The 15,678-nt window shown below is 38.8% G+C and overlaps 2 protein-coding genes across 5 annotated transcripts in view; one reads left to right on the top strand and one right to left on the bottom strand.

The window, feature by feature from the left end:
* kcnh8 (potassium voltage-gated channel, subfamily H (eag-related), member 8) overlaps nt 1–4,825 on the bottom strand; it is a 101,836-nt gene extending 97,011 nt beyond the window's left edge. The window contains exon 1 of the mRNA XM_034705588.1: nt 4,746–4,825. The gene's annotated coding sequence lies outside the window, so the exon portion shown is untranslated. The remainder of the gene's footprint in view (nt 1–4,745) is intronic.
* Nucleotides 4,779–15,678, top strand: part of tbc1d5 (TBC1 domain family, member 5) — a 30,218-nt gene continuing 19,318 nt past the window's right edge. For 3 of the 4 annotated variants that reach the window (XM_034705593.1, XM_034705592.1, XM_034705589.1), the window contains exons 1-3: nt 4,779–4,909; nt 13,345–13,396; nt 13,812–13,927. In XM_034705593.1, the coding sequence (XP_034561484.1) occupies nt 13,831–13,927 (97 nt within the window). In that variant the 5' untranslated portion in view covers nt 4,779–4,909; nt 13,345–13,396; nt 13,812–13,830. Of the gene's footprint in view, nt 4,943–13,344; nt 13,397–13,811; nt 13,928–15,678 lie in introns of all 4 variants that reach the window. The other variant, XM_034705591.1, reaches the window with a different exon arrangement.

Here is a 15,678-nt window from a genome sequence, read left to right as displayed (position 1 = left end):
ATGTTTATAACTACACTTAGGAGCCTACAACAAATCAAAGTAAACATTACATATTTCAGCCACAACATTTTCAAGATGTTTATTGTATACTGTACAATCTACATGAACAATCTAAATGGACCAAAAAGAGACAGTAGGCGGGATCAGCCAGCGGTGTCTTCGTAAATGCATGATACATTTGCAGTCTGAATGTTGGGGATGAACGCCTCCTGCTCTGAATGCAGCTAGGAGGGACTCACAGCAGCATCCAATGCTTGTTGAGAAGAGTAAGAACAATACATCCTTTTACGTCAGTCTCCAAAAGTCTCCGTTACCACCAGAAAAAGTCGCTTATCGCTTTTTGGAAAAAAAACGTAGCTAGATGGGTCTGAAGACTCACTAAATATAGCAACAAAGTCGTTAAGTTGGCAACACTGATGCCAGTGAAGGTACAGTATCAAAGCTAGCAACATTTACCAATCAGTCTTTCCCAATTCCACCTTTTTTCTTTTTTTTTTAAAGTTGTGTTTTCTTGGGATTTTTGTCTTTATTGGATAGTACAACTGAAGAGAGATAGGAAATTTGGGGAGCGGAGTGTGGGGTAAGACATGCAGCAATGGGCTGGGTCCGGGAGTTGGACCCATGGTCGCTGCGCCAAGGACTAAAGCCTCCGTATGTGGGGCTGGCGCTGAAACCGCTAGGCCTACGGCGCCCCCCAATTAAACATTTAATCTGTATTTTTTGTAAAATCACTTTTTCTTAATAAAATCAGGGTACCTCCAAAGTTCTTTTGCAGACATAGAGGAAGAGCAGCTAGTCCACTTGTTGTTAACATTAGCTGATAGCTTCTACATGCTATTCTTGATTTTACGCTAGTGTGCAAACCAGGTTGTAAAATTAAAAAAAAAAATCAGATCTCATCCATGCTTGATTATTAGTACTGTACCACAGCTGTTGAAATACCATTTTTTTTCTATCTTATTGCTATTAATGAGTTGCGAGCAAGCTGCAACCTCCGGTCTCTAAATATGAAGCCCATGTGGAAGTGTTATTGACTGCAATTCATCGAGGATCCGCTTGAGGCTGGCTGCAGAAACACTGGAAACCACATAGACACTAATTAAAAAAAACAATCTTTGCATCAAAAATAAACATGTTTACAGCCTGGTTCAAAAAAACGTCTTAGCTCTACGTAGCTAATTTCTCTATCGGCACACACTGCACGGGGGGTGAATTTTTTTCTAATGCCGCGGCTCAGAAGATATTAAGATTACAAGTTTTTTCCCAAATAAGGACATGACTGACTTGCCCCCCGGACAGGAACACATAGCTGTTGGCTAGGAGGCTCAAACCCCGCCTCTTTACATCACACTAGCTTGACAACAGTTAGGTTGCATTCAGCATTTCCAATATGGCTGCCGCCGATGATTGGCTTCATAACAGCGCCCAGGAACAGATGGGTGACATCACGGATAGGGGAGCCCCCACGACCCAGACCCAGATAAGCGAAAGAAGATGGATGGATGGATGGATGGATGGATGGATGCATTCATTAAGTTATGTAGGCCTATCACTTGTCAGTGCAATTAAACTTTCAAATTTAGTTCTGCCTTCTTGCCTTTTTTAAAAGATTTTCCCATTGAAATACCATTGTGACAACCAACCCCATAGTGTGTGACAACCATCCCCGTGATGGGGTTGGTTGTCACAATGTGTCAGAGTGTCTTTGATAGTTAATTGCCTCTTTGTTATAATGAGTTGGAAAATGAGAGGGATACACATTTCGAGCCAACACATTAAGCTTCAATTTAATGTAGGAATGACTATTGAAAGATGTTTTGATGATGAGCAATCATCAAAACAGTAAAAAGTGTGACAACCAACCCCGTTCTCCCCTACTACGTGCATTATATATACAGTCTCTGGTTGCAAGTTGTTAGCCTAAGCTAATCAACTAGGTAACAGAGGGGAACATTTAAGACAACATCCATGTTTAAAAGACTCTGAGGCAAAAAATAAGTACATGAGACATGAAGCTCATTTATCACACTGCTATTTTAAGACAGGTCAAGCTTTGCTTTAAAATAACCATTAGAGATTGAATGAGTGCTTCTGATGTCCACTGTCTCAACTGGCATTAGAGAGTTAATACTGATGATTTCCTCTCATGTTACTGTGTCTATGTCGGTGAATCACTTTCATTGTTTCCAGCCATCAGACAATATTCCTCTGTACTGATCACCACACTCTCTAGTACCAGTGGATCTGTGTCTCTGTACTATCACATGACTCTCTGTGCTTTCACTGTTTCCTATCTTCTTTCTCTTTTTATTCATTTTTCTTTTTATCGGTCTCATTTCTCTCTGTGCTTTTCTGCCCCTGACTCTCATCTGTCTCTCCTCGGGACTTTTTCACATTTTTCCTCCCTTCTGCACCCAGACAGTGCAACATTCAAGCCCCATTTGGTAAGAATAGCTTTATAGAGTAATTCAATAAGGCTATGCTCTTTTTCTGTCATCTGTTGCCATGGCGATACCTGAGTCAGGGCCAACAAGAGGCCATGAAAGCCTCATCATCAGTAATATTAGCCATAATAATGATGATAATGGCGCTCTTGAAATGCCATGTCTGTGGTGATGATGATGGTAATGGTGATGGCAGTCATTATGACTGCTTTGTGTCAACCCCCACTACCACACATACACACAGACCACTGCACACATTTGGCTCATTAATGCTATTTAATGTCACCATCTGTAAATCTTCTCTGTCTTTTTCTGTTTCTTTGTATTATGACCGTCCCGCCACTTTGGTTTACATTTTTTTTCTGTTATTTGTTTGTCTGTTTGAAGCACTTTGTGAAGAAGGTGCTTGATAAAAGCCCTCTAAAGATAAACTTGACTTTTCCAACCTCGGAAATTGCTGCAATTAAGTCTCCATAAAACTGTGTTAATTAACCCTCATGTTGCAGAGCTCATTCCGTGCTCAAGCTTTTTCCTGATGTGTTTAATTTCTCCTCAGTGGCGTGAACCAGCACAACCTTGTGCTCCAAAACATGCAGTATCCTTTTCTTTACTTCTTTTTATTTATTCATACACAACCTTGGCACCATTCCTTTACTCTACATTGTAATATGTTAGTACTATTTGATGCATACAGCAACCTTGAAAGCCACAGATTGTGTGATGATAAATTTGCAATTCAATTTGTTATCTCTTAATTGTTTTTTTTCTCTGCAGTCCAAACTGGTTGGAGCCATTCTCCAAACCTGAATTAATGGGATTAACATGACTGAGAAGGGACAGCGGGAAAGACATTACAGGGCTGTGGTGAGCACACTGCAGGGGGCATTTCTCATGCTGCCAATGAAGCTCAAAAGAAACCATGCTGTACAAGCCCAATGATTATTAGAGACAAGCATACAGGTTATCCCTGACACTTCAAATTGGTTCCAGTAACTCACTGTAAGAAGTAAGTTGTTCAATTTGTACAGCTTTCCTAAAAGAAAGCCCTTTTGAAGAGCATTAAAGTTCCAACCACTTGTGGACTGAACCCACCCGATGAAATAGGCAGAAAAAGTGTCCTCTTGGATGCAGTGTAGAATTGTTAGTCCTTAAAACATAAAAATGTAGTCCCCTGTTTAGAGGCAGATCATGGTGGTAACAAAGGGAATCTAAATCACAATATACAATTCAGTTACTGTCAGAGTTAGATGCTTAAATAACTCAGGAATTTCTGCATGTGTCCCTTTAAACATGTTTGACAGTGTCCTTTAGATAGAGCCAACTACAGGTTGTGACTTTTTTAAAATTGCAATCTTTAATTTATAGTGTTTTCATGTGTTTCAGATCAGATTTAGAAAATAATTGGGGTAATGTTAAGTTCACCAGATTTACAAACCCTTGGTCCTACTCCAGCAAGAACTGTCTTTCCCAGGGGTCTTTCCTTCCGTTCTGAAGTCTTATAATGCAGTTTGACCTCAAAACAAGCTGCACAGAATCCAAAACATAACCAGTTTATGAATCTAGACCAGGGGTGTCAAACGTACGGCCCAAGGATGACTTCTCAAAATGAAAAAATTGCAGAGAATACATTAACTGCATTTTTTCAACAAAAGTAACTGCTATATCAGATTTGTTCTCTGGGGGTTGCATACAAATGTTCCGATGGAGTGCACCTGAACAACGCAGGTGAGTGGGAAACCTGTGTGCTTGGTGTGTTTGCAGCAGGTTTCAGTGCTTAAAGAATATAATATTTGGCCCCACTATGAGACTCATCATGGCGAAAAAATACAACAGCTGTTTAAGTAAAAATATAGATCATTAAATGTGAACATTTTCAGAATGTAAATGTAATTTTTTGCACTAAAACTAAGGGAAACATTTTGAATTGTCCTTCTTTATAGATTATTATGTTGATATTACTTGTCCGGCCCACTTGAGATCAAATTGGGCTGTATCTGGCTCCTGGACTGAAATTAGTTTGACACCCCTGATCTAGACTAATACCAATAGTTTAAACAAAATAATGTATTTGTCGATTTGTGTTGTAAGTCAAAATAAAAACTTGTGAATGACTTCAAACATTTCATGTATGCACGTGTCCTGCTGCAATGGGACACTAATCATAAAAGTTTCCACAACCTCTCAACATGAGAGCTTTTTTTTCTCGCAGACTATAACTAAATATGATGAGTACATATGTCACAAGGCTTCATGATTAGTTTCTCAATAATTTCTTGTATCATGTGACTTTATTACACTTACCTTGGAAAGCCCTCAGCAGCACGGGCCACCTGAAGACAGCGGCAGTCTCCCCTGTCACGTGATCAGTCAGCTGGTCTTCAGCACATCCGCCTGACCCGCTTCTGTTTACAAACCAGCAGATAGTCGGACAGAGCAGAATGAGGAGCCCTGCGTGATCCGAACAGGTACCCAAAACACACCGAGAGCCAACAGCGACTGTACGGATAACTCTGTGGCGCTGCTAATGTGTTACCCTGTGTATTTGTGAGTGTACGAGTGTGTTACGAGTGTGTCCCTTCTTCATGGGGCTGCAGCTGTGTGTCGGAAGTGAATTCAGGCCCGTGCATCGGCTCGGTTACAACATGCTAACATCCAGGCTAAATTTCAACATGATCCCGTCTGCTGTCTGACACCTGTAGTAAGATCAAATCAACACTGACAGCCACAGCGCAGAGGTTTTGTTTCTTTAGCTAACTTAGCCCCAAACAAGAGGCTAGCTTAGCTGTGTTTTGGCGTGTTGCCCTGCCTGCATCGATAATCCCGCAGGCTCTGGCTGTCATCATCCGTGGTGCAGCAAACACGGACACTACGTTCCTTTTACGTCAAATTATAGACACATTATCAATGCTGGCTGTGAATTGTGCAATCAAAACTGTTAAAAATGGCTTTCCGTACTGACAGGTTTGCTAATGTAGCCTATTTCCTCAGGCTGGCGCACCCTGCCTGTCAGACTCAGTGATGGGCTCAAACAGTGCAGAGATTTGCAATGAGCTAGCAGCTAGTTCCCTGCACGGTTTAATGCAATTCCACATTCTTCTCCACACTTCCAAGGTGCAGGTCAGTACAGATATGTGTACCGGGAGAGTGCATGTGTCTGCAGGCTACAAAGGGAAAAAAGCCTCCTAACTTGAGCTGTGCTTTGTGTCTAAAGGAGGGAGTGAAACTGACCTGCATATTGTGGTGGGAGACAATCGCTGACCTCTGTCGGCACTGACAAGTGTACAGAGAGGAAACAGGGCAGTGGTGGGGAATTTGTCTAAGTTGCTGTTCAGAACAGTCTGTTCCCATTAAGTGTTGTGGGGTTACCAGATGTTTGAAGCTTTCTATTGGATCTCCAGTGGTGGACAGTAACAGAGTAAATGTACTTGAGTACTGTACTTAAGTACATTTCTTGAGTATCTGTACTTTACTTGAGTATTGTTTTTTGGGGGAACTTATTATTTTTACTCCTCTACATTCAGAGGACAAATATAATACTTTTTACTCCACTACATTTCTATCAGTGCTCGAGTTACTCACTACTTTTGTTTTGAAGTCAGCTCATGAATTTCCTCTGTTCTGAAATCTGATCCCTAAGACTGTAAAATGTGTCTCCACGGTTGAACGTGGATTAAACACAGCAAATTACACTCAGATCAGGCAGTTCATTTAGAGGTGGTAATGATGGCTATAATTCTCCACCTGAGCACCCATGTCCATATCTTCAGCCCGTGTTAGAGGTTTTTGAAATGAAGAATGATATACGTATCATTTGAAATGTTCTCCTTGTTTCCCACTCTGCCCAAATGCATGTAACATTTGTTTCATTCCAGATGAACATTTCAAACTAAGTTGTCTGTGCTTGGAGTAACCTAGTTTCTGTTTTTATTTCATGGTATAGTTTTTAGAGATTTCAAGTAATGGTTTCTAGATAAACATAATTTAATAGAATGTACTTCTGTGTATTCTTGACTTATGTATTTTGAAAGTATAACGTTTTGAAATTTTTTAAGAAGTACTTTGAATACTATTTTTTAAAAGCAAGTACTTAAGTACTTTAACTCAAGTAATACTATATATATACTTATATATACTATACTTTGACTTAAGTAATGAAGCTGTGTACTTTGTCCACCACTGTTGATCTCACATGTTTAATGTACTTCAGTTGTTGCAGTTTTTACTTTATTTTTTGGTCTGTAAAAAAAAGCAGAGTGTGCTTGTGATCCCTAAGCAGTGCTTGCATAACTGGGAAAGTTGTTATGTAGTTTGTAAATCCCTGAAAATCATCCAGTTAATCACAGAAGAAAGTGAAGGTTGGAGCACAGGTTGAAAGTATGGATGCCCTTAGTGGACATGCATCCATGCATCATGTTTACTCTATTGTCCTGTGATAAGGAGTTCGTTTGAATTGTTTTTCTTTGAGTCTCCACTTATTTTTTTGTTATCTCAGAGTATCTAATCAGGTTTTCTGACGATAATTTTCTGGCAATCTTGAAAACAAAGCAATGGGCTGGTCACTGTGATAAGCCAGACTTTGCCATGCTGCAACTGACTGCACAAAAAAGGTAAGTTGAGCCTATTTCCATGTTTGTTTTGTACTCCTGCAACTCTGGAGATACCAGTTATGATCATCTGATGTTATGTCAAGATCAAATTAACTCCCTATCCCTGGAAAACTTGGTGAATAAAATGTATGCATGTCCACTTGGGCTTCTGTATGTAACAGATTTTCTAGGAACAGACATATTTTCATTTGCTTTCCTATCTTGGCATGTGACTCCTAGTGGAGACCTTGACCCCCCCGATTTGAGATCCATTTCTCTATTCAATGTATGCAGATATGTCAGATTACATTTCTCGCCGTGTGTAGACCACTTGAATCAGCCAAGACCCAGCAAGTAACAGTATTTTTCCAGGCTTGAGATCCCCAGCATGTTCTCAACCTCTGACAGAGCATGTGACTGCGAAGGCTCCCGGGCTCTCGCTGAGAGCTGAAGTAGAGGCATGTGAGTTTGTTTAGCTGGAGAGTTTCGCTTTAACTAGACTACAGTCTGTAGCTCTTGCTGTAGCTGCCAGTGACGGCTCCTCTCATCGCTGTTTGCAGAATCCTGTTTGAATATTCATCCATCTAAAAAGCTCATGTTTCACTGATTATATTCCTGATTCTGTTTCCCACAAGACAACTCCAACAGTGAGTCAAACTGAAGATTGGTGTATTCTTTTGATGCAACAATATTGGTGAATTATCCTTGTATGTGAAGCATTGTCAGAGCTGAGAACAAGCTTCACCTTGTTTCTTTCAGAGGAGTTACAGTTATAATTCACTCAGATGTCCCAAAATTTAAATCCTGCTGCCAACTTAAGCAGAACATTTAATACACTTTAATCTGGGTTTGCTTTCAGAATAGTTTAGTCTTTGTGCCTTATGAGCTTGAGGCAGTGTAGTGTGTGTTTTTTTTTTACTCATTTCAACGCATGTGGTTGTTCAGCCAATGCACATATAGACACCTGTGAGTGTTCGAAGATGAGCTGAAGTGAATATTTCTACTCCTGTAGTGGTCAAAGTCTGGCTGTGTGCAGCTGATCTGTGGCTCTCATTTCTCATGACCCTGAGGAATGTGATGCTGCAGGGATTTGATCAAGTGGGGGGGAAGTAACAGGCTCAAATAAGGTGTTGCTTGCTACAAGTTTTAGATAATATGCATGAAAGAGGAGGGGAAATAGCACCTGTTTAATGTGAGGTTTTCTGACTTGACTTAATGTTGTAGATTTGCTTTAAACTTTCCAAAACATCAACATTCCTTCCATGAAATCATGCCTGAATTAATAACACAAGAAGTAAAGAAAATCCTAAAAGGCTCTGTAGCTTCGCTTCGGTTTTTTGTGGCTCATGCTGTTTTTGTAAATCCAGGAGCAGATCCTCTACCTCAGAGCAGATGGACTCCTTGTTATTTGTATGTTGATTTATTTATGCATTTCATTATGTATTGATTTGATTATTTCATGAAAGATTTGAATTATTGAGGCGTCTCCAGGTGCTGTGGATTAAATTATGCAGGAGCTAATTTGCCTTGATTATTATGTAGTAAAGTTAGGATGTGTTTTTTATTTATGTTCGTCTTGGAAGAAGTAATGAACGCAAAGAGATCAGCGGCTTCAGGCTAACACGGTGAGGCCTGGAGTCTTTAACCTGCATCATATTTCAACACGCAGACATTTCTTTTCAAAGCACGAGTCCCAGTGAGAAATCTGTGAAGGCGTATATGCAAAGTTTAGAGTCACTTTTATTTTTGGAAAGACAGGACAAAGTGTTGGTTGTCTTTGCAGGCCTTTAGGGAAATGCCTTCCTCAAAATATCTTCTATCACTTTGTGCAATGCAAATTTCAGTCGCGTAGTTATAATCTGAATTGATATTCTGAGTACTGTTGTATTTCTAGTTGGTTAGGAAAGTTGGATACATCTTTCGAGCCAATCTCCTCATAGATAAACTGAAAAAAACAGGCTATCATTGGAGACACTTACTCACAATATTGTTCAGTTTTTCCCTATAGCTGTGGATTAGTTGTGATTATTCAATGGGATAATATCCTTTTTATGAGGGAAGGGAGAAAAAACCCTCAGACTTAAGGGGAGCATTAGTCTTTGAGGAGAACAGATGTTTGTGGAGAAACAGCCACATACATAATGCATATAAAATAATTTCTGTTTTGATGCAGTGTGGAGCTGATTTATCAAGCGGTGTTCCACTCACGGTTAATAGGTTTATAAGATGCCTTTGTGTTGTGATATTTCCACAATTAATAAAGCGAATGAAGACATGACGCTCTGTGGAAGCGTGCTATTCTGTTCTGTAGGCCTGTGTATCAGGCTAAACATATTCATAAACATGGAATAATCCAAAGCTGGAGAAACAATGGAGGAAGAATTGGTTAACCTAGATTGTGATGTCTTAGAGAGACAGTGAGCTCTTCTCAAAGTGTGATTGTTGGCTTAAACTTACCTGATGAGGTTTGAAATTTCATGTTCTCTATCATTTAGGTCTATTCTAAATTAAGGCTGCCAAACAATTGCTTGAATCCCGTTTTTAATTGTATGTTTAAAATTCTATTATTTTGCATTTCAAAACAGTTCCATAATAAAGATGTAAAGAAATTATTTCAAGCATCTCGATTTGGGAATCATATGAATGCAATGAAATGTACTCTATGATCTTTACTGTAAGATTTATTATTCATATAAATAATGCATTGAAACCATGGCTTAGAGGTAGGAGACAGCTCCAGAGTGCTTATTCTGAGAAATACAGTGTTTGTTTTTGTTTTTTAAGGCCTAATCACTGAATTTGGTGTGCAGTTATGCCTAGAACATTTTCATTACTCACTAATGATCCACAGTTTATGCAAAGGCATTTACACTTTTCAGGAGTTCCAGTTTGGTAGCTTTCTCTGTCTTATACAGGTCCTGCGAACGTGTAACCATTGTTTCCTATGACGGTAAGGCATGACTAGTCACAACATGCCAACCTGAGGACGTCCCATGGACCCAGGTCTTTCAAGGTGTTTGCTGGCCTGCAGTTAGTTGCCACCCATTTAGCAAGCGCTGTAGTAAACTTATACAATTTTGGTTCATCAACAGGTCTGTGGCAATTTGCACATCAGTCTGATTAGCTGCACCTGTAAGCTTAGCTTACTGGCAGTAGCTCAAATATACACGTCAATGATATTTGAATTCTGTTTGACACAAAGTGTATATTTCTTTTGACTGGTCACTTCGAGTTTTTCCAAGTGAAATGTGCCATTAAGCTCAGTGGTGTCACTATTTTCCATCATGGCAGCAACAGGAAGCAGAAAGACACTGCGGCAGCTAAACTACGGTGTACAGAAAGGAACAAAATAGCACACAATTAAAAAAAAAAAGATGTGTTGATTTCAATCCTTATTTGCATAGCATATAACATGTTAACACTGACTGCCCTGTTCTAAATGTTCAGCTCAACATGACCTGGAGCCAGTGAATCAGGCCTTTTATCATTTATCTCTAGAAGTTGCTGACTGCTTCACTTTCTGTTGTTTCAGCTCTGTAATCGATTAACAGATTAGTCTTTTAAGTTTCCAGAAATAGTAAGGAAAGAGGCTGTGATTTCCCTTAGCTCATGGGGAAATTCTCTGATTGCTTTTTCTTTTCAAACAACTGAATGATTTAAGATAAGAGTGTAAACACTCACAGTGGCTCTGACCAGGGAATGTTAGCTTGACAAATACTTCATTGAGGATTTTTTGACAGAATTGTTTCAGGTTAATTTTCATTTACACATACATTTTTAAATAAATTATTCTATCAACCATGTGTAACAACCAGTAGAGAAACTTAAACTGTTTTTTAAGGAAACTCATCTCACCTCTACAAGGTTCTCTGTTTTATTGAAACGCTGACCTGTTTATGCATTCTTGACTGGACTGAGATCTGATCATTGAGTCTGATTGTTGAATGTCAATAGTCAGTGTACCTTTTATCAGTGTCTTAACAAGGGATTCAGACTACTCACTTTAATATACTACTTTATGGGTCACTGTACGGTTAAGTGTCATAATGGGACTGATTTGATAAACTCAGTTTAATGATCAGCTCTACAGCACTACTCCAGTCCCTAACCTCACTGATGTAACATCTTAAAATGAGAGTCCAACCACTTCTACCACGGTTTTTATTTATATTTTGAAATCATTATTTGGTTATTTCCTGCTTAATCGCTGCCTTACAACAGCTGGAGAATCAAATGTGGAGAACAAAGAATAATTCAGAGAGAAGAAAAACATAAACAGATATAAGTGCATGTTCAGATAATCAGCTACTGAGTAAATCGATGGGTCAGTGCTGATCTAATCATTATGACTAGTCTTTTTATTTATGTGATTGTCTAAATAATCCTTCACTTCTATCTGAAACTCATTGGTCATGGTTGCAGTGGCTTTGCAAAATTTGACATCTGAAAAACTGAGATTTTCCTCAGTAATTTTCTAGTGTAATCCTAGGAATAATTCCTCAAACAGTGTTAACCTAATTCACTTTAAATCTTTGTAAAGACTGAAGACACAATAAATGTTCTATAGCTTCTGCACAAAACTCAACAGGTGTGGCTATGGCAGATGATCAGACTTTGATGTCTCATCATCCAACAGGAAGTGATTGCAACTCAAAAACACAAGGTTCAAACTGCCTCAAACTTGACATATCACAGCTAAGAATCTCTTCCTGCACACATCTTTGTGCTATTGCAAAACATGTTGTCTAAGTGCCAGCAGGTTATAACAGGCTAGAATCCTGCTTGCACAAAAGTGCGAGGGCCTATTCAATGCTGCTCGTAGCTTTAATTATTATTCGTAATGTCTGTCTATAATAATGTGGATTATGAGTTTACTATGCAAGAATACATTTGTCCGATTTTGTGGTTTGTTTGGACACGTAGACTGTATAAATAATGGACGTAGTCTGTGATGTCCCCCATCTATTTCTGAAGCCCTATTTTGAAGCCATTCATTGGCAGGTGCCATATTGGAAATGCTGAACTCGACTTAACTACTGTAGATCGAGTGTGAGGTAAAGAGGCGGGCTTTGAGCCTCCTAGCCAACAGATACAGTGTTCCTGTCTGTCATAAAATCAGCTGTGCCTTTCATAATGGAAAACTTGTAATCTTAATATTTTCAAAATTGCCGCGTTATGAAAAAATTCACCCCCCCGTACAGAGAAAAGAGCTATCCAGACTACACTCATTTTTTGTGGCAGGCTGTAAACATGTTTATTTTCTGCTGTAAAGATCGTCTTTTTTTAATTTGTGTGTATGTGGTTTTTGGTACTTCCAGAGCCAGCCTCGAGCGAACACTTTAGAAACTGCAGTTTTTGACACTTCCGCATTGGCTTCAATTCTTGCAGTCGGAGGTTGTCACTTGTTTGGACACCAAACACTGTACGACATACAGCATGCACAGACATCCATCTATAACTTGTATAACAAAATATACAATTCACACTGTGTATCACACACTGTACACTAGTGATGGGCATTTCAACCATAAATACTGCTCGATTGTCACTGGAAACTTTACGATGAGTATGAAACTTTGCTTTGTTTTGCGAAAGCCACTATTTTCAGACACAACATGTACATGTTACTCTGCGCTGATCAGCTCTTTGGGTCTATGATGTTTGAGTCAACTCAATTTTTTGCTTATGCGATCATAGTTTTTTTTAAGTTATTTTCAATTAACCATAAACCTGTTTCATCAGTAACACTGCAACATAGGTTATTGATGTAAATTGTAAATAAAATAGGACCCAGTATGGACCCTTGTGGAACGCCATTATGTATATTTACAAAAGCTGGAAGATGAACCCTGAACTAACCACTGAGGTTAGTTTTTAAATGTGTCCAAGTTAATGGTTTATCCTCTAGTTTTTTAAATGTATTTTGAAACAAACAAATGTATAATTGTTAAGTGAATTTTGATATTCGTGCATCTCAGTTTGACATAATTGTATGCGGTTTTGGCTTGCTGTGATGTCAGGTGGCTGAAATGCACATTATAAAGCATTACTAACTTTGTATTACAATGCAGATCATCGAGTTTGCTCTCCACTGAAATAGAAGTATCCTGTGTTTAAAGACGAGGTAACATGGTAGAAGTCAGGTGGATATTTATGTGACATCCGATTATCTTCTTTTGTGCTTCTACTTTATTTTGTTTCACTTTCACAGCTATATATTCCTTTTTTTCTCTCTCAGAACAGTCTTCCTTATTTCCCTGTGCGCTGAATCTGTTTACTCTCATTATTGTTTCTTCTTCTTCTTCTTTTTTCAGAGTCCTCTTTTTCTTCTGAATCGTGGCTGAGGAGAATCACAAGACTGTGACAGTAAGTCCTGACATTAAACAGCTCTTGCGTGTTAAATAGTAGCAGAGGAACTTGTAGATAGATTTAAAATACAACCATTCATAGAAAGGTCAGGGTCAGCAAGTGTGTAAAACATGTGCTCAAGAATACTCCAGCAGACAGGATGCATGTCAGCACAAGCATTGATCAAAGGTCAGTGTGTCTGTTTAGTTTTGAGGAGAGCTTTTTTCTTTATCAAGGAAGATTTTGGAGTGTTTTCTGAGTTCAAAAGTCACGCGTAACACGAGATAAGCTACCTAAAATGTAACTACAGTGATAGTTTCTAGCTTATCTGCTAGTTTTTCTGTAGCACTAACAGGTGATTATATCCAGGTTTCTTTTGTGTTTATTCATTTATTGTTTTGTTCCTCTTCTGTCTCCTTTTACTTTTCTCCAGCTCTGGTTGGGTCGCGGTCATGCAGCACCCAAATTTTGAGACCCGCCACCCTCTACAGACGGACGAGCAGGAGACGGGTCTAGATCCGCTCAATAATTTCAACAAGAACCGCAATAGTACGTCAACTCTCACGCAAAAATACACTCTACAGAAGTTGTGGCTCAGACTCTCAGCTCTTAGACTGGTACCTACGCTGATCGTGCTTCTGTTGTATTGGAACTGTGACTGTGCCAGACTCAGAGTTTTAGCAATGGAATCAGAATTGTCTGTTTAATGTAAAGCTTCCATCATTTTGTCAGTGGGCAGAAACCTTGTATCTCCAAAACTACTGCTTTCATTCATTTTTAAGAAAACAAAGTTTTTCTCATAACTTAACACTGCATGAGATTCAACCTCAAGCTCTTTTTAAATACATTTTTCATCTGTTATATTTTATAAAGCCTACTGATCAACATAAAGGGAGATCAATTACATTGATAAATGGAACAAAATTAAAATAATAATGTATGGAGATATGAGGTTTCTACCTGATAGGGACGATTTCTTAATTTTTTTAGCAACACCAACATTTTATCAGCATCCTAAACAAGCATTACAGATGTTTACCAAACCCTAAAACATTTCAAGCTGACTGTTTTAATCATGTCGTTTATTTTTCATTCCAATTGATATGTGTATTTCATGATACAAGGAGAGCATTTCAAGTATCACACTATATGTACATGTACATGTATATGTACTGGTGCCGGACACACTTGGGTTTAGCCAATCACAAACAAGTACCATGGTCCTACCTTTTCCGGTTTCATGAAATTTATTTTGTGATTCTGAAACTAATTTTTTGATTCTGAAATCAATTTTTAGGTTCTGACATTTATTTTCTGATCCTGAATTTTTTTTTGCTAAGTGAAATTAATTTTGCGCTTTTGAAATATTTATTACTATTGGCCTTCAGGACCACCGAAGAAGAGTGTCAGAGAGACACTGGTTTTAGATTGCATTTTTATAATCAGTGTTTTCATTGATTAGAATTACCAACTGTGCATTTTAAGAGGAGGATACATCTTTGTACAGTTGTGTTTTGAAACCTTCAGAAAATGTTAGGTATCTAACCCTATTCCTTTTTTTTTCTCCAGTGATATTTTTGGGGCTTTTACATGTTTTATATGTAGAGGAGAGGACAGTGGACAAGGCAGGAAACCAGGAGAGCGAGTGGGGGAATGACATGCGGGAAAGGGGCCGCAGGCTGGTATTGAACCTGGGCCGCCCACTATATGGACGTGCAACTTAACTATTAGGCTAAATCCACGGCAAAGGAATCTTACCTTAATTTAAAAGGAGCCCTGCAATGAAGTAAGCAACAGATCTCCTGAGGGGTGTGCCACAAAGCGAGTTCAGCATACCCAGACTTTCCCTAAGTAAGCAAGTGACAAAGCCACAAGCTGCAGTTTGTTCTGCCAGTAAACTTGTACTTTCTAGCTTATCTGCTAGTTTTTCTGTAGCACTAACAGGTGATTATATCCAGGTTTCTTTTGTGTTTATTCATTTATTGTTTTGTTCCTCTTACATCTACTTGATGTTTTTCCTTCACACAAAAGACAGCTAAGACTGTCAGTCAGACTATAATAATGAGAAGTGACAGGTGCTATTTTAAAGTTATGGCTATAAAAACCATCACTTACAGAATGTGGAAGTTTTGTGATGTGATGCGTACAGTAAGTGCTACTCTTACTCGTTGTTAAGTCTGCAGCTTTATTAAACAACGTTACAGATCAAAACATTTTATACATATAGCCCCTCAGCTGAGGATATATTCTGCCTTCAGAGGAAATCATCAGGCATTAATCAATGAAATGACTGCACTTCA

This window comes from Notolabrus celidotus, chromosome 16, assembly GCF_009762535.1.
Source record: "Notolabrus celidotus isolate fNotCel1 chromosome 16, fNotCel1.pri, whole genome shotgun sequence".
NCBI lineage: Eukaryota > Metazoa > Chordata > Actinopteri > Labriformes > Labridae > Notolabrus > Notolabrus celidotus.
The sequence above is the reverse complement of the archived record's forward strand: the minus strand, read 5'-3'. Positions and strand labels throughout refer to the sequence as shown.